This window comes from Protopterus annectens, chromosome 2.part2, assembly GCF_019279795.1.
Source record: "Protopterus annectens isolate FY-2018-M chromosome 2.part2, PAN1.0, whole genome shotgun sequence".
Taxonomy (NCBI): domain Eukaryota; kingdom Metazoa; phylum Chordata; order Ceratodontiformes; family Protopteridae; genus Protopterus; species Protopterus annectens.
In genome coordinates, this window is record NC_056730.1 from 1118518034 (window position 1) to 1118540219 (window position 22186).

Here is a 22186-nt window from a genome sequence, read left to right on the forward strand (position 1 = left end):
AAGCAGGTGCGGGGCATCATTCTGGAAACCAGAAGACCCCATACAAGGAAATCCTATACTGATAAGTGGAAAAGGTATTGTTCCTGGATTCAATCTAAAGGAGCGGACACAGCTCTGCCCTCCTTACCTCTAATTCCAGATTACCTAGCAGATCTACTCCACAGAGGCCTTTCCTTCTCTATCATTAAGATCCATGCCTCTGCCATCTCGGCTCATTATAACACAGAGCCATCTCTCTTCTCTCACCCTCTCATCAAATAGTTCCTGAGAGGGGCCAACAATTTAAGGCCACCAAGGAGAGCACCCCCCCCCCTGCTTGGGACCTTAACTTTGTATTGGAAAAGCTCACGCTCCCCCCTCCTTTGAGCCTGCAGTGTCAGCAGAGTTAAAATTCCTCTCTCGGAAAACAGCCTTGCTTCTGGCATTCACTTCAGCTAGAAGAGTGCCTGAGCTACAGGCACTTATGGCTGTGGAACCCTTCATTATTTTTCATGCTGACAGGGTCTCCCTCAGAACTAACCCTACTTTTATGTCTAAAGTGGTGTCCAGTGTAGCTCTCAACCAATCTATCCATTTGCTAAGCTTGTTTTTTCAAAAAATCTCCGTGGATAGACTACCAGCTATTGTTATGAATTTTACTTTTTAGACTGGCTATTTTTATGCTGGTTGTCTTTTGCTTGTCGTGGGCTTACATATACTATTACATTTAACCCTACTTTTATGTCTCCTCAAAATTAAGGGGAGAGGATCTTGCACTCCTTCGACGTGCACTGACAGCTCAGATTCTACCTTGACAGGACTAAGCCCATCAGAAAATTTGACCAGCTAGTACTCAGCTTTGCAGCAGGGGCAGAGGGCAAGGCCATATCTAAACAAACTATTTTCAAATGGGTAGCACGCTGTGTCCATTTCTGTTACAAACACCATGGGAAACTAACCCCTCAGGGGGTCAGAACACATTCCAATAGAGCAACTTCTACCTCTACAGCATTCCTCAGGGGAGTCCCTACCAGGGACATTCTGGCAGCTGCTACCTGGAGTTCTGTTCATACTTTCACCAAGCATTACCACCTGCCTATATTTTCCAAATCCAGGGTGGGTTTTGCTACAGCAGTCCTGCAGGGCATACTAGCTAGCCCCATCTCTTCATGACTGCCTCCACCCATTCTTCAGCTTTGTGAATCAACCCAAGTGTGATGACTGCAACAGTGAAACACGAAGAACATAGTACAGTTGTGTACACTTACCATAAGTGTAGATGTTTGAGTATATTCACTGTTGCAGTCCTGGTTTCCCACACTCCAGCCCCCTTGTCTGTCTCTGTCTCTCTCTCTCTCTCTCTCTCTAAATCTATTACTCATCCCTTACAGGGCTATTGGTATTTACTTTTTACTGATGGTGTTTTTTTCCACCATAACTTAGCTCCCTATTTGGGGGCTACTGACATTTGGGGCAAGAAAAACTGATGTAATGGCGTCTGCTGCCGGTTTTTATACCCCTGACGTCAGTCCTGGAGTGACAGCAACCGACGCAGAAATACTAAGTCTCTGGTATTCGGGCCAACTGAGGGCTACCTGCAGGCAAATAACCCAAGTGTGATGACTGCAACAGTGAATACACTCGAACATATGGTAAGTGTACACAACTGTACTTTTTGGTGGCCCTAACTTCAGACAGGAGAGTGCCAGAGCTCCAGGCCCTCATGGTCACCCCGCTTTTTTTAATTTTCCATAAGGATAGAGTTACTTTATGGACTAACCCATCCTTTATGCCTAAGATGGTCAATAAGTTGTCCCTGAACCAGTGTATCCACCTCCCCACCTTCTTCTCACAACCCCAGAATGACAGTGCGATATTCCTGCATTCCCTTGATGTTCACAGACAACTAAGATTCTACACTGACAAGGCAAAATCCCTTAGTAGATCTGAACAGCTGTTTGTCTCCTTTCACCCAGGGGTTCTGGGAAAAGCTGTGACAAATTGTTTCTACATGAATTTCCAAAGCCATCTCCTTTTGCTGTAACTACCATGGAAAACAAATAGACTTGAACATAAAAGTACATTCCACTAGTGCCATAGCCTCTTCTGGAGCTTTTTTAGGGGGGCTGGACACTGCCTCTATTCTAGAAGCAGCTACCTGGACATCTGTCCATACCTTCACAAAACACTACAAACTGGATCACATCTCCAGAGCTAGAGCAGGGTTTGCTAGGGCAGTCATGCATGGATTTTTGGAAAATAGTTCCAAATCACCCTCGTCTCTTTCCCTGTGAGCTGTGGTACTAAATAGTTGTGTAAAATCTTACCATAACAATAGATGTCTTTCTCTTCCGTTTTGCAGTATTTTAGCCCATCTTCCTACCCCCTATTTTAAAATAAAAAAAAAAAAAAGGGCTTTGCTGGATGATTAAGGACTTGTGCAGCTGTCCTGGGACTGGGGCATTCATTTCTGAGGAAGCTATGTGCAGACATCACTTTTTTTGCCCAAGTTTCCTACGGCCAACGTCCGACATCCCACGTGCCTTGCAATGACTAAAGCTTTTGTGTCCTGGCTGGACATTCGGGACGCTAGGCGGAGGCTACCCCAAAGGTTATGAATACTGCAACATTTAAAAGAACATCTATAGTTATGGTAAGATATAACTATTCTTTATCATGATTTTATACATCTCTCTCTTTCTTTCTCTCCCTCTCTCTTTATATATATATATATATATATATATATATATATATATATATATGATGTGTATTATATACAATTATTTTTGAAGGAAGTAAATTACTCTGTCATTTCTTGATTTTAAGGTCTGTAAATGTATTTGTCAGTTTTTTTAAACTTTCAGTTTTTTGTAGTATTAGGTTCCCTGATCTAGTGTTTAAGAATGTAATTTCTTTGTCTAGGACTTTAACCCAGGCTGTCGATATGAGAACACCAACTTTTAACCACTAGATCACCATTCCAGTTAATGGTGGAAAAACGTTTAATTGAAACAATAAAATTTAAAATATAAAAAATAAATAAACCAAGAAGGTAATTTATTAAGGTTTGATTTGCTTTGCTTGTGATGTTTTTACATATATCCCATTGTTTAATGATTTTAGAGCCCTCCCATACATCAGACATACATATCACATTACTTAATTGCTATAGACAGCCCCCCCATGCCCCCTGTTAGACAAGTACTACGATGTTTAGATTTTTGTTCTGAGCCATCCCTCTCCCATATTCCTCATATGCAGGTAGGCAGAAATGCACATATTTGCATATTATTGAAGTTATTTTCCATTCCTGTGGTGGAATTGAGTCCACAAATGCTTTATAGTAGAACTGTTCATTGAAATTGATTAGTCACTAGCTGCTGTTGTAGCTTCTTTCCTAGGTCTGAATGTACGTCTAATAAGGTTTGGTAAGGTGGTGATTTGCTTGTGATCTTACAAGCATTGCATCATTTTTTATTATATGTAGGAGTAAATAGGAATGTAGCGTGTCAAGTTATGTTTTTTTTGTTTTGTTTTTTTACATCACATGTCATTTTCACTGTCAATATGGTGTAGTTTTTCTCTGTTTTATATGGCTTTGTTGTTGTCTTGATATATTTATTGTGTGCCCCCATTCTTCTTCCTTGAGTATATTAAAGCCACTGAAATCAGCCAGATGTATTAGAATGAAGCACTGTTCAACAAAGACTGTGTGAACAGGTTCTGTAGTGATCTTGTTGACTGGGATATGCTCCGAATTCAGTTTATTGTAGAAAAATTAAATATGCGTTCTGCATGTTTAAGTATGTGTGATGAGATGAATGTGAAAATTGTGCTGAACATGTTCTAGAATTGCTGCCAAGGAAAGGAAACAAATTGACCATATTACTGCTTTTGTTGCTAAAACATTTTCTTTTTTTCCCCCAAAATATGTCTGCTCTTGTGAATCAGTAAGGAACTTGTTCATGGCTGAGGTGCAGACTTTAGTCAGTGAGATATCTGTGATCAGGTTAACAGTGATATAATTTTGAGGATACAGTGTAGATGGTGTAGTGAGAGGAGACAGTTGAATCTGTCATTGTTGCACTGTGTGTTCTATCTTGCAGCATAAAATCATTTTCATTTAAATGGGAAAAGGATGAAATCTAATAAACTGTAATGTGTAACTGCTTAAAAGTATAGATTATAGGCTCTTATAGCGCAAATCCTTTGTAGAATTCTCTGGGAGTTCAAAATAGTAAAGCACAGATTGCTTAGCTGTTGTTGGTAACATTAATCAGATATGTCTGTTTATATGCCTGTCCTTTTATAAAAACAACTGTATTTATATGCAATTTTTTGCTTGTTTCTCTGTGTGCAGATCAATGGAACTGTAACAGAGAACCTTTCTCTAGCTGATGCCAGAAAAATAATAGAGAAGTCGAGAGGAAGATTGCAGCTAGTGGTCCAGCGAGACAGCCGGCAGACTCTTATCAACATCCCTCCTCTAGATGATAGTGAATCTGATCATGAAGGTGCGCATTAGGATGTCTGAAATCATCAATTCAGCTTGCATTCTAAAACATTTTAGCTGCATGGAAAAGAAGCATTCTTTTGAAACTTTTACATTATAAACTAAACCTGGAGAAGTTAATCTGTTTTTCTGCACACTGTCTGTAAATTAATGCCCTATTATGAGGTATCTGTGGTGAAGATTGTAATGAATTATGTTTGCTCATTAGCGTGTCTTGGCTTCGGAAACACTGAGTGATTTCAGTGATAACTGTGGACTTTTAAGAAGTGCTAAGGAGATCTCTAACCCTGGAAATCTGTGCATTTCAGAAGCATTTTCTGACAGATTTGTTCACCTGGTCTTTTCTTGAGTATGGGTCATCTTTCAGAATGCCAGGTTTACGTAAGAGACATTTTTTTCAAAAATTTTATTTAGTCTTTCACTGCTTCTGATATTCTTATTATTGTGACTCTATTACTCTACTCTGTGCTGTGAAAGCATTCATTTAATATCGGTGATAGAGTGGTTTAATCCATCAGCTGTCCTGATGCAGCTGTGAAGTTAGGAAACATTTGTCAGTTCACATCAAGGGGTGCTACTATAGTATAACCAAATATCAGAAAAAATCATGATTTAAAATATTTTTACTTGATTGATAATCTGAAACTAGGTATTAAGGAAGCAAAGATAAGTTCTCTGGACAGGAGGTAGCATAATTTCCACCATACTCCGTGTATCCCACCCACCATAAAATTAATCTTACAAATTTTGCAGTGATACTATTTCCTGCCTTCATGTCTTGTGTTCCTATTATCGCTTGCCTCTCAGCTTCCTAAATGCCTCATTTGGCTTCTACTTTGCTATCAGTTATACAGCTGACCATTACAGTATTGTCTTTTTCATTGTCCCTGCTTTCTTTCAACTCCCTGATCTACTCTTCTTTTGGGTTGTATCAAATGCTGTTCTGACTTCCATTATTGTTCTTTCTAACCTTCCACTATATTTGATGACTGTCATCCACTTCATTTCTTCCTGCTACTTTGTCTTTTCATTGGAGAAGTTGTAGACTCTGTCTTGCAGGCTGCACCTTCCATTTCTTATGGTGACCCCCCCCCCCCCATATTGCCTTTCTGTTCTTGCTGTAGTATAGAAATGGTGAAACCATTCTAGGCTTTATCTGCAGATGTTCTTCGTGTTTCACTGTTCCAGTCATCACATTTGGGTTATCCCTGCCAGAGTAGCCCTCAGTTGGCCCGAATACCAGAGACTTAGTATTTCTGCATCGGTTGCTGTTGCTTCAGGACTGACGTCAGGTCATCAGTAGTATAAAGTAAGGCAACCGACGCCATTACATCAGTCTTTCTTGCCCAGGAGCCCGAAGCAGAAGCAGTTCGCATGAGTGCCGGTCGGCCGCTACTTGAGTTTTGTTTTCCGAACTGAAGCTGAAGTCTTCTAAAGCTAAATACCCCGTTGGGGGATCCTTTTTTCTTGCTCTAACTGATGTCCGAAAAAGTTAACAATTGTCTTGCCTGTGGAAAGCAAATGCCACACCGAGACTTTCATTCGTACTGTGTCACTTGCTTAGGCCCAGACCCCGATGTCCCTTGCTGTCGTTTTTGTGCTTTGTTCAATGCCAGAACTATACGTCGTCGGGCCCTTATTGCAGCTAGATATTTTCACTCTCTGTCCTCGAATTCCAATATGGCTTTGGTAAGCCATCCGACAGCCGATCTTCCAAAAAAATGTAAGGATAAAGACAGAGGCAGCAGCACAGGTCCAAACCTACCAGTGATGCTTCCGTTAAGCTAGTCGTCAGTTCTCCGGTCCTCAGTGAGGTGCTTTCGCAGCTCCTGATGTTCACTTCTGTGGATTCACAGGCCGCTACTAAGACCCTTTCGGAGTCTGGTATGCAGTGAAACTCATCGACTAAGGACCCTGCAGATGTCTCTACCTTGGATGGGTCTGAAGCTGCTGAGCAGGCATCGGCTTCCGAGGAAGTAGTTTGCACTACAGGTTCTCTACACAGACCGACTTCTTTTGCGTCTACTGTTCTTTCGAAAACTACCGAGTTTCTAAGGCCCAGGGTATGAACCACACCCAAGAAACTGACGACCCAATCTCGGGCACCTGCTTTCGTGCCTCAGTCTCAAATGCTTAAAATGGTGGAAGACCTTATAATGCTGATCAGGGGAAGCCAAGCTACCCCTTCCAAAAGAAAAAGAAAGCTGTCCCCAGTAGTTTTAAATAAACAGGAGTCCGATGACTCTGATGCATCTGAATATGAAGACATGCAACCCCTCTCTGCTTATGAGGATTCCGATGCAGAGGAAACCATTCCTTCAGCCTCTCCACCCGAGGATTTTTCCTTTGGGGAAACCCAACATACTTTAAGGGAGCATTTCCAATGGGAATGTAAGGACTACCTTCAGTCTAAAAAGAGACTCAGGGAATTCTTAGATCTTCCACAGCACAGACCTTTGGCCATTCCTCCTGTCCTGGATGTTGTGGATGATGTTTTCATGGAATCTAGTTTGACTCCTGACACCCTCTCTTCTGCTCCCAGGAAACCTGACAGGTGTTAGAGTCCCTGACTCGCACACATTTCTTTTCAAAAATCCTACTCCTAATCCTGAGGTTATTTCTCAAGGGCCTGAAGAAATTAAAGCAACAAGGGAAACCTCCCCCTGAGGGGGTCAGGGCTCACTCTACCAGAGCAGCCTCCACCTCTGTAGCTTTCCTCAGAGGAGTCCCCACCAGGGACATTCTGGAGGCTGCAACATGGACATCTGTTCACACCTTCACCAAGCATTACCATCTGCCTATCTTCTCCAAATCCAGCCCTTAGTCATCTTGACTGCCTCCACCCTTTTCCTCAGCTTTGGGAATCAACCCAAATGTGATGACTGCAAAAGTGAAACACTAAGAACATAGTACAGTTGTGTACACTTACCATAAATGTAGATGTTTGAGTATATTCACTCTTGCAGTCCTGGTTTCCTTCCCTCCATCCCCCCTTTTCTCTCTCTCTCTCTCTCTCCTTACAAGGAACCTTTTGGTATTTACTTTCTACTGATGGGGTTCTTCCACCAGATCCTGGCTCCCACTTGGGGACTCCTGACAGGGCAAGAAAAACTGATGTAATGGCGTCGGCTGCCTTAATTTATACTACTGACGACCTGACGTCAGTCCTGAAGTGACAGCAGCCAATGCAGAAATACTAAGCCTCTGGTATTTGGGCCGACTGAGGGCTACTCTGGCAGGGATAACTCAAATGTGATGACTGCAACAGTGAATACACTTGAACATTTACATTTGTGGTAAGTGTACACAACTGTACTTTTCATTTTCTCTTGCTTAGACTGCATCGCTTAAAATAGGCTGCACTGATGCTTGAAGTGGTACTTGCGTACATATCGATACAGTTTTGCCCAGGCCTGTACTGAAAGCCACTAAACACTGGCAAGAGATGGAACAAGAGAAGACTTGCCATAAATGTAGAATATTAAGGCTCTAAATGAGTTGCTGCTTGTAGTCAAGGGTACAACACCTGATTCCTTCTACCTACATTCACCTGCAGCGTGACAGTGAGTTATTTAACCAGTGTGTTTATGTGCTTAACAAATGAATAAAAAAATGAGAGAGATGGTAGTGTTCTGTATGTGGGACAGCAGTCTTCATTTTGTTTGTCATTTTCCTTTATGCTCAGCAATTTCAGCAAAGCATACATCAAAGTGATGCAGATTACTTGTTTGAACAAAGTTTCCCTCACTAGGTTTGTTGGGAAACTAGAGATTTTGTGAAAAGTTGCTAAGGATCAGGCATTCCTTGCAACTGTGAAAGATGGAGGTTAGGCCACACTCCCAGTTACGTAAAGAATTTCACCTCCTCCTCTTTATTTGAATAATTTTGGTCAGAAGCGGTTTTTTTTTGTTTTTTTTTTAAATTTCCAGGCTCAGATTTTCCATTTCATGGGCATCTTGTCTATGAGTTATGGACAGTGTAAAGACAATATTGCTGTGATTCGTATTGGACTTCCATAAATGCATATTACTTTATTAACCATATGTAATGGCATTATTTAACTCATTAACACCCATGTGGTGAGGAATGGTAAACCTGTAGCAGCTGACACGCAAATTGCATTCCAAAGCATTTTCTGAAAAATAAACTTAAGCACAAGATAAACAAATATAAATATTTTATGAACAATAAAAGCTATTAAAACTGTACAAGTAGCAATGATATCAGTAAGAAGTATTCTTTACAGTATTAATAGTTCATTCATATTATTTTCCATAAATTTTGTAATGTATTGTAATGCACACAAACCCCAAATTATATTTTTCTAAAGTTTCACAAATAAATGTTCATATCTTAAACTATACAGCCTAGACATATATTGTTAGAGCATTTTTGTTAACCACACATAAACTTTCAGATGATAACATGAAATTCGTCTGTAAGTATATGTTTGTTGAGATATTTACAGAAATATGAAAATGTGTAATCGTATAATTAGCAATGCAAATAATACTGGATGTCTGTCAAGATGTGTAACTTACAGTGCAAATATTAGACACTTTTCATTAGCATCTAATATCATGCAACATTTTGTAAGTCACTTTGGTTTTTGAATTAAGAACATATGGAAATATTACTTATTTTCATAATTACTAACAACTAGTAATATTTCCAGTGTAGTGTGATCGAAACAAGCAGTTTCAGTCAATTATCCTGCCTCCCACATTGGTGTTTCATACCATATACCTCGATAAAATGTAGGTTTCTCAGTTATGAAAATATAAACATAAATATGAAAAAAATTAATAGTAAGTGTCAGAGATTAATTTTTCCACTGCAGGACATCCTTGACTAACAATCTTAGTGCCAGTTTGTTGGCTCCTTGCCCTTATTAGCTGGTAATTCACTTAAAAGAAGGCAGATGCATCCCATAATGAGGTACAAGTGTGAACAGGAAGTGTACAAAAAAGACATTTTAGGCCCAAGTGAAAAACTGAGAATGGGTGTATGTAGGAAAGCTAATGAGAGCCTTGTAGTACCCCTTTAGTACAATATCTCCTGTCTTAGTTCAAGTGACTTACGAGATGTTCACTGTGTTGGCTCATATCAGCATTATAAAACAAATGAATCTCATAAAAAGAACCCAATTCACATTCAGACAAGTCAGATGAGTTTTATAAAACTCGGGCATTAATATCAGTGGATTGTCTTGGTAGCGAAAAGCACCTTTGCTGGGAATAAGCATGTCTTTTGTTAGCAGTCCTGAAAACGTCTGTAAGTAGATGAAACTGTCTAGCCAGGGATGCCAGAAGGCCATTATGTTTTTGTGATACCTGATACCAAACGATTGTTATCCAGTGCATTTAGTGGTCAGTTGTCTGGATCATTACCTCTTGGATACCAGTTCTCTTCCCTCACTGCAACCCACCCCCCTATCCGAGACTAGAGGAAAACTTTATGAGACTCTTCGATTTTAACTTTCACAACTTTCACTGGAACTAGCAGCAAGCTTCTAAAATACTTCACATGTTTAAGACCTTGACCAGACCACCAGGTCCATCCTTCCCAATCAGAAATATTTAATTCTTCTCTCTCCTTCCCTTTTCAGTGCTGTTCATTTTAACGTATGCAAGTATATAACATCTCCATCTAGGGATGGTGCTTCCTTTTTTAAAAAATAAAAAAAAAGATTTCTACACCATTTATTTTTAATTCCAGCTTCCTCAGAATTCCTTGAATAAACCACAGCATCTCAGATTAAGGAAATGTTAACAATTTGTTACCTAAATAAGCATTTAAGATTCCATCTTAATCCCAGCACAGAACATCTGGTCTGCTATCCCCTCCCAGGTGTGTTATATAAGAACATGAACCGGAGATTAACAGTGTTTTTAATTGTAAACTTAATAGAGGCCTTTGAATTTAACACATATGCTTGCTTAATTCAGATGCTCCCCAAAGTAGGACTCAGAAGAACTTGATTGACTTGTTTCTCTATTTTCTGAAAAGCAATTCCTTTGAAGTCTTTGCACATGTACTTCCCTTAACCTGTGCTGCAATGCAGGATTCAGTACCGATGCTCCTTTTCACTGTGTTTAATCACCGCCCCTTATTTAACCATTTTAGTCTCTGTGCCATTTCCTCTTGCCAGTAACTTGGTAGTACTTAACTCTGACCACTACCCTTCTAATCTTCATATTTCCTTAGCCAGGTCTATTTATGAATATTAATTGGTTCCAGTAAAATTCTCTGGACCATTTTCAGAGCAAGGGCTATGCTCTTTGGCCCATGTACCTGACTTGTTCCTTCACAACTGAAGGAGTCTTTCTGTGCTCACACAAAGTATAATGGGCTGATGTATCTGGACCAAACTCATTTATTTCACTTTTGCCCCTACACTGACCATCTGCATCTAAGAGGAACATGTTCTGCACCCCATCTTCTTTCTCCTGAAGTGGGTTCAGCATTGGTAAAGGTGTTTTTAGTTTTTACCATTGTATATGTTCTACCCATTCTTGCCTACTGCTTCTCTTTCCATTTGCCATAGATTTTAAATATGGTTAAACACACAGACCCTCCTAGAAGCAGTTCTTCTCCTGGCCCACAGTAACTGACGATGTTCATCGTGTTACACTGCTGCAGTCATCACACTTGGATTATCCTGCCGTCAGGCGGTCCCGCAGTCGGCCAGAGTTCCAAAGTATTGGTCCGGCATCGGTTGCTGTCGCCTCCTCCCTGACGTCAGTGCGACAGGGGTATAAAAGATGCAGCCGACGCCATTTTCTCCAGTTTTTCTTGCCGCACGGTGCCCGAAGCAGAAGCAGTTTGCAAGTGCCGGTCGGCCTACTCCTGAGATTTTCATTCCGAATCCAGAACCAAAGTCTTCTAAAAAAGCTAAGTACCCCGTTGGGGAAACTTTTTCTTGCCTCAGACCGATGTCAGTAAAAGTTAATAACTGTACTTCTTGTGGGAAGCAAATACCTCATAAGGATTTCCACTCCTATTGTATTCCATGCCTAGGCCCTGACCAAGACGTCACTGGTTGTCGGTTTTGTGCTAGGTTTAACAAGCGCACTATTAAACGTCAGTTTGATTTTGCCCGACATTATTTTGGTAGAAAATTCAATTACACCATGCCGTCGGAAATTCCGACGACCGCAATGCATAAAAAGCGCAAGGACAAGGACAGGCATCCGAGGCCCAAAACTAACGACGAGGCCTCTTCTAGGCTGGTCGTCGGTTCTCCAGTTTTCAGCAAGGCGCCTACGCAGCCCCTGATGACCGCTTCCACAGAACCACAGACCGCATCTGACTCCCACGTGGAGCTGGCTGGGCCTTCGGACACACTAGGCCTTCAGCTTACCAATCCTAAACCTACAGAGGGAATCTAAGTAGCTGAGCAATCCACAGTTACAGAGGGTGTTTTCATACCTACCCAGTTAACCATTAAACCCTCTGTTAAGTCTAAGCCCCCCTTAAAAGCAAAGAAACCGACACAACTCTCTCCAGGACAGGCTTCCATGGCTAAGAAACAAATGCTAAAAATGGCCAAGGACCTAATCGCCCTGATCAGTGGGTCCCATCCCCCTCCTGATAAAAGGCCCAGACAGGATGCAGACTATGAATCTTCTGACCAGGTGTCCATTTCCTCTGACTCTTCCTTGGACCTAGGATATTCTTTACCCCCCCTTATGAGGATTCTTATGCTGAGGAATCAATTCCGTCAGCCTCTCTGCCTGAGGATTACTCCTTTGGGGAGACCTTACATACCATGAGGGAGCATTTCCATTGGGAAGATCAGGATTATTCAGAATCCAAGAAAAGGCTCATAGACTTCCTTTTATTGCCTCAACACAGACCCCTTGCTATCCCACCAGTTCTTGACATTGTGGATGATGTTTACACTGAATCCAGTTTGAACCTTGATTCCTTACCCCCAGCCCCAGTTAAGCCTGATAGATATTACAGAGTCCCTAACTCTCACAAGTTTCTGTACAAAAGCCCTGATGTCCTTCAAGGATGCATCTGCAGTCCTAACATATGGGTTGTCCTGCCTCATGCAGCCCTTCGGTCGGCCGGATTCCAAAGTCTGGGTCTGGCCTCGGCTGATGTCGCACTTCACCCGATGTAATAGCTGCTGTGTATTGGGTATAAAGGCATCAGCCGACGCCATTTTCGTCAGTCTTTCTTGCCGCGTGGCGCCCGAAGCAGAAGCTGTTCGCAAGTGCCGGTCGGTCAGATCCAGAGATTTCTACTACAGAAGACTTCTAAAAAGCTAAGTACCCCGTTGGGGACTCTTTCTTGCCTCAGCCGATGTCAGAAAAAGTAAATAATTGTTTAACTTGTGGGAAACAAATACCTCATAAGGATTTCCACTCTTACTGCCTTCCTTGCTTAGGCCCAGACCACGACGTATCAGCTTGTCTAGCCTGTGCTTCCTTCAACCGACGGACACTTAGACGTCGGTCGGAGTTTGCAGAGGAGTTTTTTGGTCCCGCTTTTGCTTACAAAATGCCGTCGGAGACTCCGACTTCACAATTAGCTAAAAAGCATAAGGAAAAGGACCGACACTCGCGGTCCGCGGTTTCGGCTGAAGCCATGGTTAAGCCAACCGCGAGTGTCGCGGTTTTGGCTGAAACCGAGTCCTCTGTTCCTCCTTTGGCCGAAAGCATGCCTCCGATAGCCGAGGCCTCACAGAGCATGGCTGAATCTGCTACTGAAATTTCCCCTGCTGTAGCAGGCACCCAGGACTTATCAGACACTATTCCTTTAGACATATCTACCCCTGCACGTGGAGCTGCTAGGCCCCCTGCATCTATGTCTATCAAGGCTTTTTCCAGGGCTAAAGCAGCTAAATCTTCTAAGGCCTTGCCTGCTAAAACCCCCTCACACAGGCCTACCTCTAGTTCCCAAATGCTCAGCCTGGCTGAGGATCTCATTTCTTTGATCAGGGGATCCCAACCTCACCCAGACAGGGCCTCTCAACCCCCTCCAGAGAAGAGGCCTAGAACTGAGCCCCCGGATCCTGTTTCTACAGACTATTCCTCGGATGACTCAGAAAACTCAGACCCTCCGGAAGGCCCATACTCTCCTTATGAGGACTCTGATGCAGAAGACTCTATTCCTTCTGCCTCTCCTCCTGAGGAATTTTCTTTTGGGGAAACCTTACATGCTATGAGAGAACATTTTCAATGGCAGGGCCAGGATTTTTCAGATTCAAGGAAAAGGTTAAGGACCTTTTTACATTTACCACAGCATAGGCCTTTAGCCATTCCTCCAGTACTAACAGTTGTTGATGATGCATATAATGATGCCTGTACTGCCCCTGATTCTCTCCCTCCAGCCCCTGCCAAGCCCGACAGATATTACAGGGTCCCTGACACACACTTCCACTTGTATAAGGCTCCTATCGCAGATCCTGAAACCATTTCACAGGGCCCCAAAGCTGTAGCAGCTGCCTCTGCCAAAAACCCCCTCCCCTCTGAAAGAGAATCTAGAGCATTAGAGAGATGGGGTAAAAAAGTTTATACTTCTGCTACTCTTTCGGCCAGGGCCTTAAACTGTCAATTTCACATGATTCAGTATCAGGAATTTTTGTTAGACCAGCTAAATAAAAAACTGTCCTCTCCTGAACCTATAGACCGTAAGTCCCTTCAGGATTTGGTACATAACACTCAGCAGGTCAGTAACCATTCCTTAAAATGTGGCTATGATGCACTGGAGGCTTCCTTTAGATCAGCTATGACTGGAACAGTGATTAGAAGGCATGCCTGGTTAAAAGAGCAATCCTTACCAGACCATGTTAAGTCAAAGCTCCTAGATGCTCCTATGGAGAAACAAAGTTTGTTTGGCTCCCCTGCACAGCAGGTGCTAAAGAAGGTGGAAGAAAAAGCAAAATCTGTCCAAACAGTCAAGGATTTCTTACAGGTCCAACCTCTAAGGTTTAGTAGAAATTGGCCTTCGAAGAATTGGTCCTTTCCATACACCTCCAGAGCACAGAGAGGCAGAAATAGGCGCCCAAGAGGCAGAGGTCAATCCAGGGGTGCCTACAGGGGACGTCAGTGGCAGCCTAACAACCAGAGAAGTACTGCCACAGATTCAGCTACAACCACTTCCACAGGACAGACACAATGACTTGGCTCTGATGCCGCCTACCAGGGAACAACTGGAAGCACCCTTCGGAAAGCTAGCCTTATTTTCCGTAAACTGGCATTACATTACAGGAGACAAATGGATTTTACAGACAATAGACAAAGGCTGCAGGTTTCACTTCCACACTCTACCAAAAAAGAGAGGAATGCCAAACCTACCACCAAGCCAAAAAACAAACGCTCTAAGACAAATCAACCACCTACTAAGGATGAGAGCTATAGAAAAGGTACCGCCTATGGAACAAGGACAAGGATTTTACTCCAGACTTTTCCTTGTGCCAAGAAAAGAAAATCAATGGAGGCCTATTCTCGACCTGTCCGCTCTGAACACATATCTCATTGTTCCAAAATTCAAAATGCTGACCCTACAGCAACTTCTTCCCATGCTGGGCAAGGAGTCTTGGCTGGTGACTCTAGATCTCAAGGAGGCATACCTGCACGTCCCTATACGACCAGATTGCAGAAGATACCTCAGATTTCTTGCAGGATCAGAGCATTATCAATTCTCAGCATTGCCCTTTGGCTTATCTACTGCGCCCAGAGTATTCACGAAATGCCTGGCATCAGTAATTGCTCATTGCAGGCTTCAGGGAATTCAGATTTACCCATACCTGGACGACTGCCTAATACAAGCGGACAACAAGACCAAATTAACAAAAGATTTGGAAAAGGTTATACAACTGCTGCAAGCCTTGGGATACACAGTCAACATGAAAAAGTCAAGGCTGGTACCATCCCAAAGGATAACATTCTTGGGTGCAGAACTGGACACATCAAATCAGATGGCATTTCTCACAGAAGAAAAACAAAAGCAACTACCACTCTATTTCATGGCATTAACAACACAGACCCAGCTTACCGCAAGGAAAGTCCTGCAAGCCCTGGGTTACATGGCATCCTGCATAATATTGATTCCGCATGCCAGGCTGCATATGAGAAAGTTGCAATGGTACCTAAGGAATGTATGGCCTCAACACAAGCACAGTCTAGAAGCCCAGAATCCAATGATTCCATGCCTGAAGCAAGAATTCCTGTGGTGGGCTCAGGCCTGTCACTTAAACAGAGGATTGCCTTTCTACAAACCTCATCCAAGCCAGACCATCACCACGGACGCCTCAGACCTAGGCTTGGGGGCGCACATGGTGGACAAGTGTATGCAGGGCCTATGGACACAAGACCAGCTGAGTCTACACATAAATCAAAAGGAGATGCTGGCAGTGAAACATGCAATCCAGGCATTCAGACATTTTCTTCAACAAGGTCACTTGCTGATAAGGACGGACAACACCACAGTCATGTGGTATATCAACAAACAGGGAGGTACACACTCATATCCTCTATGCCGGATGGCAATGGACCTGTGGAACATGGCCCTGAACCTCAACATTCAACTCCAGGCCAAATTTGTGCCAGGAAAAGAAAATTCACCAGCAGACACCTTAAGCAGAACTACCACGGATGCTCACGAATGGATGCTGCATCCAGATATCTTCAAAACCATTACAAAGAAATGGGGACTACCAGAAATAGACCTGTTCGCATCCCCACACAACCACCCATTGAAGAAATTCTGCACAAGAACATACCACCCACTTGCTTGGAAGGTGGACTCCCTATCCTTCAGTTGGAAAAACCTGACAGCATATGCATTCCCACCTCTTCCTTTGATGTACAAAGTCCTACTGAAGATCAAAGAAGATCACCCAAGGATAATCCTGATAGCTCCAGACTGGCCGAGGTAGCATTGGTACCCGCTACTGAGGAGTATGTCTCGGACACACGCATGGCCTCTACCTCTATGTCCTTTACTTCTAACACAGAACAACTACAAGATCCTACATCCAAACTTGAAAACACTACAGCTAGCTGCTTGGAGTATTACATAAAACAAAATATCCCAGATTTATCTCAGAGGGTTAAAGACATTATCCTGGAGGCACGCAGACCCTCCACAAGGAAGACTTATTCAGCCAAATGGAAAAGATACCTCATTTGGAGTGCAGCAAAAGGAGAAAATGTATCATTACCAAACATAGCTAACATCCTGGAATACTTAGCAGAACTTTTCCACAATGGCCTGTCTTACTCCTCCATTAAGATTCATGCATCAGCAATTTCAGCAGAATACAACATGGATCCTGCAGTCTTCTCTCATCCTCTACTCAGGCAGTTTCTGAGAGGAATTAAAAATGTAAAGCCTCCAAGGAAGCCACCTTTGCCTACATGGGACCTTAACTTTGTGCTGGAAAAGTTAACACTTCCCCCTTTTGAACCAGCAGCAACAGCATAATTACAGTTCTTATCTTGGAAAACTGCTTTCCTGCTTGCAATCACTTCAGCAAGAAGGGTTTCTGAGTTACAGGCATTAATGGCAGTACAGCCCTTCCTTATCTTCCATCAGGATAGAGTGTCTTTGAGAACTAACCCTACTTTTATGCCAAAAGTGGTCTCCAGAGTATCATTGAACCAAGCAATTCACTTACCAACATTCTTCCCCAACCCACAGAACAGGGGGGAAAGACTACTTCATACCTTGGATGTACACAGACAATTATGCTACTATCTGGACAGAACTAAAACCAACAGAAAAACTGACCAGCTTCTGGTAGCATATGCAACAGGAATGCAAGGAAAAGCAATTTCAAAACAGACAATTTCAAAATGGATAGGAAATTGCATTAGATTTTGCTACTCTTTTCATGGAAAGACAACTCCAGAAAATATCAGGCCTCACTCCACAAGGGCTACAGCCACCACTACAGCTTTCCTACGAGGAGTGGCTACCAAAGACATTTTAGAAGCTGCTACTTGGAGCTCCGTGCATACATTTGCCAAGCATTATAATCTCCCTTTATATTCCAGATCCCAAGCAGGTTTTGCAACTGCTGTTTTGCAAGGGATCTTAACTGCACCATCTTTGTCTTAGTACCTCCTCCCCCAGTTTGGCTATGGTATTCTACCCATATGTTAGGACTGCAGATGCATCCTTGAAGGACATAGTACAGTTTTGTACCTGCCATAAATGTAGATGTCCGAGAGGTATGCATCTGCAGTCAGGATTACCCACCCTCCTTCCCCTCTGTGGTACTCCTAGGGTATTCACCCACCTTGTAGCTAGCTGGGGGAATCTATTATGGTGTATTTGTTTGTATATATGTATATACATTCTTATATTGTTTGCTCTCTACTGTTTGGAATCATTTGCATTTATCCAAATTTAGCCTTCCTAGAGGGAACCTGGCATCTGGGGCAAGAAACACTGAGGAAAATGGCGTCGGTTGATGCCTTTATACCCAATACACAGCAGCTATGACGTCGGGTGAAGTGCGACATCAGCCGAGGCCAGACCCAGACTTTGGAATCCGGCCGACCGAAGGGGTGCCTGAGGCAGGACAACCCATATGTTAGGACTGCAGATGCATGCCTCTCTGACATCTACATTTATGGTAGGTACAAAACTGTACTTTGCTGACCCTGAAACTATTTCTCAGGGGCCCAAAGGGATTAAGGCTTCATCAGCAAAAAAAAACAGTTCCCTCTGACAGCGATTCCAGAGCTTTAGACAGATGGGGAAAGAAGGTATATACGTCTGCAACATTAGCAATGAGAGCCTTGAATTTCCAGTTTCACATGCTAAAATATCAGCAATTTTTGATGTCTCAGTTGAAACAAAAGATGCTTCCAGATTCAGATCCTCCTAACTTAAAAGAAATGCAGGATTTATTGCATGCTGCTGAACAAGTGGGAAAACATATGTTGCAATGTGGGTTTGACTCCTTAGAGGCCTCCTGTAGAGCAGCAGTTACAGGCTCTGTCATTAAAAGGCATGCTTGGTTAAAAGAACATACGTTACCAGATCATGTTAAGGCAAAATTATTGGATGCACCTTTGCAGTGGGATGTGCTGTTTGGAGTTAAGGCAGAGGAGGTATTAAAGAAGATGGAGGATAAGGCAAAATCTATGCAAATGGTGAAAGATTTCCTACAGGTTCAGCCTCCTCGTTTTAGAAGAAATTGGCCAACAAAGAATTGGTACTTTCCAGTCACAGACAGACCTCAAAGGGGCAGATACAGACGTCCAAGAGGTAGAGGTCAGACACAAGGCCCTTACAGGCCTCGACAGTGGGGCACACCAGGCCAGAAAGAAAGAGAAGACAGGCCTCAATCTTATAAAAAACAGACTCAATGACTTTCCACTACAGCTGCCAAATAATTTTCTCTTGGCAGCCCCCTTAGGAGGAAAACTGGCACTTTTCTATCACAACTGGCATTGCATCACCAAAGACAAATGGGTTCTCAACATTGTATCTCAAGGTTACAGGTTCCATTTTCACTCCCTGCCAAAGCTAAAAGGAATGCCAAACCACCACCAAATCAATGAGCAGAGGCTCAAAGACAAATTACAGCACTCATGGACATGAGAGCTATTCAAAAGGTACCACCACAGGAACAAGGACAAGGATTTTACTCAAGACTCTTTCTGGTTCCCAGAAAGGACAAAGCCTGTAGACCCATTCTGGACCTTTCTACACTAAACACTTACCTGGATGTACCAAAATTCAAGATGTTGACACTACAGCAGCTTCTTCCCGTGCTGGGCAAGAAAGCTTGGCTCGAGACATTGGATCTCAAAGAGGCATGCCTGCATGTCCCTGTCAGACAAAACTGCAGAAGATACCTCAGATTTCTAGCTGGTTCAATGCATTATCAATTCTCTGCACTGCCCTTCGGCTTATCTACTGCGTTCAGGGTCTTCACAAAGTGCCTGGCACCAGTAATTGCATTTTGCAGGCCAAAAGGAATTAAAATTTATCCATACCTGGACGACCGCCTGATTCAAGCAGAGAGCAAGGACATTCTACTAAAGCATTTGGCGTACGTAAAAAAGTTAAGTTGCCTGGGGTACACAGTAAATGAAAAGAAATCAAAACTAGTGCCCTCACAACAGATAATATTCCTGGGTGCCAGCTTGAACACAACAGCCCAGATGGCTTATCTCACGCCAGACAGGCAAGGACAACTGACTCAATATTTTCAATTAATGGCAACAAAGACCCAACTCCCTGCAAGAAAAATTCTGCAGGCCTTGGGCTACATGGCATCTTGCATACTACTAATTCCATATGCCAGACTGCATATGAGGAAACTACAATGGCACCTAAAGAGCGTATGGTCTCAACACTGTCAAAGTTTGGAAACAGTTATAACACTAATTCTTTGCCTACAACAGGAGTTTCGATGGTGGGGACAAGTTTGTCCCCTCAACAAGGGACAGCCTTTCACTCAACCCACAGCCAGGCAAACACTGACAGCAGATGCATCGGATTACGCCTGGGGCGCACACATGGCAGGAAAATGTATCCAGGGCGAGTGGCCCACAGAGCAAAGACATCTCCACATCAATCAAAAAGAGATGCTAGCTGTACAAAATGTTATTATAGCTTTCAAGGACCTACTGCATCCAGGACAATTACTACTAAAGACAGACAACACCACAGTTATGTGGTACATAAACAAGCAAGGGGCACACACTCCTACCCCCTCTGCAGACAGTCCATGACCTTGTGGAACACAGCTCTAAACTACCAAATTCATCTGCAAGCACAATTCCTGCCAGGAGAGAAAAACACACTGGCAGACGACCTAAGCAGAAACATCATGGACCCACACGAATGGGAACTGAACCCACAAATATTCAGAATGATAACACAAAAATGGTGGAACCCGGACATAGATCTATTTGCTTCCCCACAGAACTGCCAATTACAGAAATTCTGCACAAGGAGCTACTATCCACAAGCATGGAAAGTGGATGCCCTCTCATTCAGCTGGAAAAAACTACAAGTATACGCCTTCCCTCCTTTACCTCTCCTTCCAAAGGTACTCATAAAAGCCAGGCAGGAAGAGCCAAAAATGATACTGATTGCACCAGACTGGCCATGCCAGCACTGGTACCCAATCTTAAAGAACTTAGCACAAGAACCACCCTGGATTTTGTTTCAAATCCCCCAGCTGCTGACACAGCACAACAGTCAGATACTTCACAGCCAGCTAAAGACCTTAAATCTAGCTGCATGGAAAATTCCTTAGCCAAGCAAGCAATGCCCTTCTCCAAAGCTGTTATGGATGTCATTCTGGAGGCCAGAAGGCCTAGCACCGGGAAAGCATACTCGGATAAATGGAAGGAGATTCTGTGCCTGGAACCAAGCGCACAGCCTTGACCCTCTTGTCCCAAACATTCCTCAGATACTGCAATACTTAACTGAGATGCTGGACAAGGGTCTCTCTCTTTCATCCATCAAGATCCACGCCTCAGCTATCTCTGCTCATTACAACACGGATCCACCAATTTTCTCTAATCCTTTGCTCAAACAATACCTCATAGGAGCTAAAAACATAAGACCGCCCCATAGAGCACCCACACCAACTTGGGACCTCAACTTTGTTTTGGAAGAATTAACTTTACCTCCTTTTGAGCCAGCTAACAAGGCAGAATTAAAATACATCTCTTGGAAAACTGCTCTGCTACTGGCAATAACATCAGCACAAAGAGTTTCAGAATTACAGGCACCAATGGCAGTGGAACCTTTCCTCATCTTCCACCAGGACAGGGTGTCTTTACGAACTAACCCTACGTTTATGCCAAAGGTGGTATCAAGTGTGGCTCTAAACCAAACTATTCACTTGCCAACTTTCTATCCAAAACCACAGAACAAAGGGGAGAGACTACTACATTCTATGGACATTCACAGACAGTTAACGCTTCTACTTGGACAAAACCAAAGCTTTCAGAAAAACTGAACAATTATTGGTAGCATATGCTGCAGGAGCACGGGAAAAAGCCATTTCAAAGAAGACTGTTTTAAAATGGATAGGACACTGTATACGTTTCTGCTATATCCACCATGGGAAACCTGTACCTAACAGCATTAGATCTCACTCCACCAGGGCAACAGCCACTTCAACTGCCTACCTCAGAGGAGTACCTACCAAGGATATTTTGGAAGCAGCCACATGGAGTTCTGTGCATACCTTCACCAAACACTACCATTTGCCTTTATACTTCAAATCCAGAGCTGGCTTCGCCACTGCTGTACTGCAGGGCCTTATAGCCACCCCTAATGCCTTAGAGATCCAGCCTCCCTACCTCAGCTTTGGGACTCCACCCAAGTGTGATGACTGCAGCAGTGTAACACGATGAACATAGTACAGTTTTGTACCTACCATAAATGTAGATGTTCGAGTGTAAACACTACTGCAGTCCAGGTTACCCTCCCTCCTTCCCGTATTTCTTTCTGGTACTTACCTAGGACATCTACCCTTTATTACCTATGGGGAGTATTTGCTGGTAACTAAAAATGGTTGTTTGCTTTGCTTTTGTATGTTTTTACTAGCAATTTGAATTGCCTACCTATTTGGGGGCACCTGACATCTGGGGCAAGAAAAACTGAAGAAAATGGCGTCGGCTGCATCTTTTATACCCCTGTCACACTGACGTCAGGGAGGAGGCGACAGCAACTGACACCGGACCAAGACTTTGGAAC

The 22186-nt window shown here is 43.0% G+C and overlaps 1 protein-coding gene across 3 annotated transcripts in view; it reads left to right on the forward strand.

Moving 5' to 3' along the window:
- TJP2 (tight junction protein 2) overlaps positions 1-22186 on the forward strand; it is a 2224967-nt gene that overhangs the window by 1386487 nt on the left and 816294 nt on the right. For all 3 annotated transcript variants that reach the window (XM_044064349.1, XM_044064348.1, XM_044064350.1), the window contains one exon: positions 4340-4493. In XM_044064349.1, the coding sequence (XP_043920284.1) occupies positions 4340-4493 (154 nt within the window). The remainder of the gene's footprint in view (positions 1-4339; positions 4494-22186) is intronic.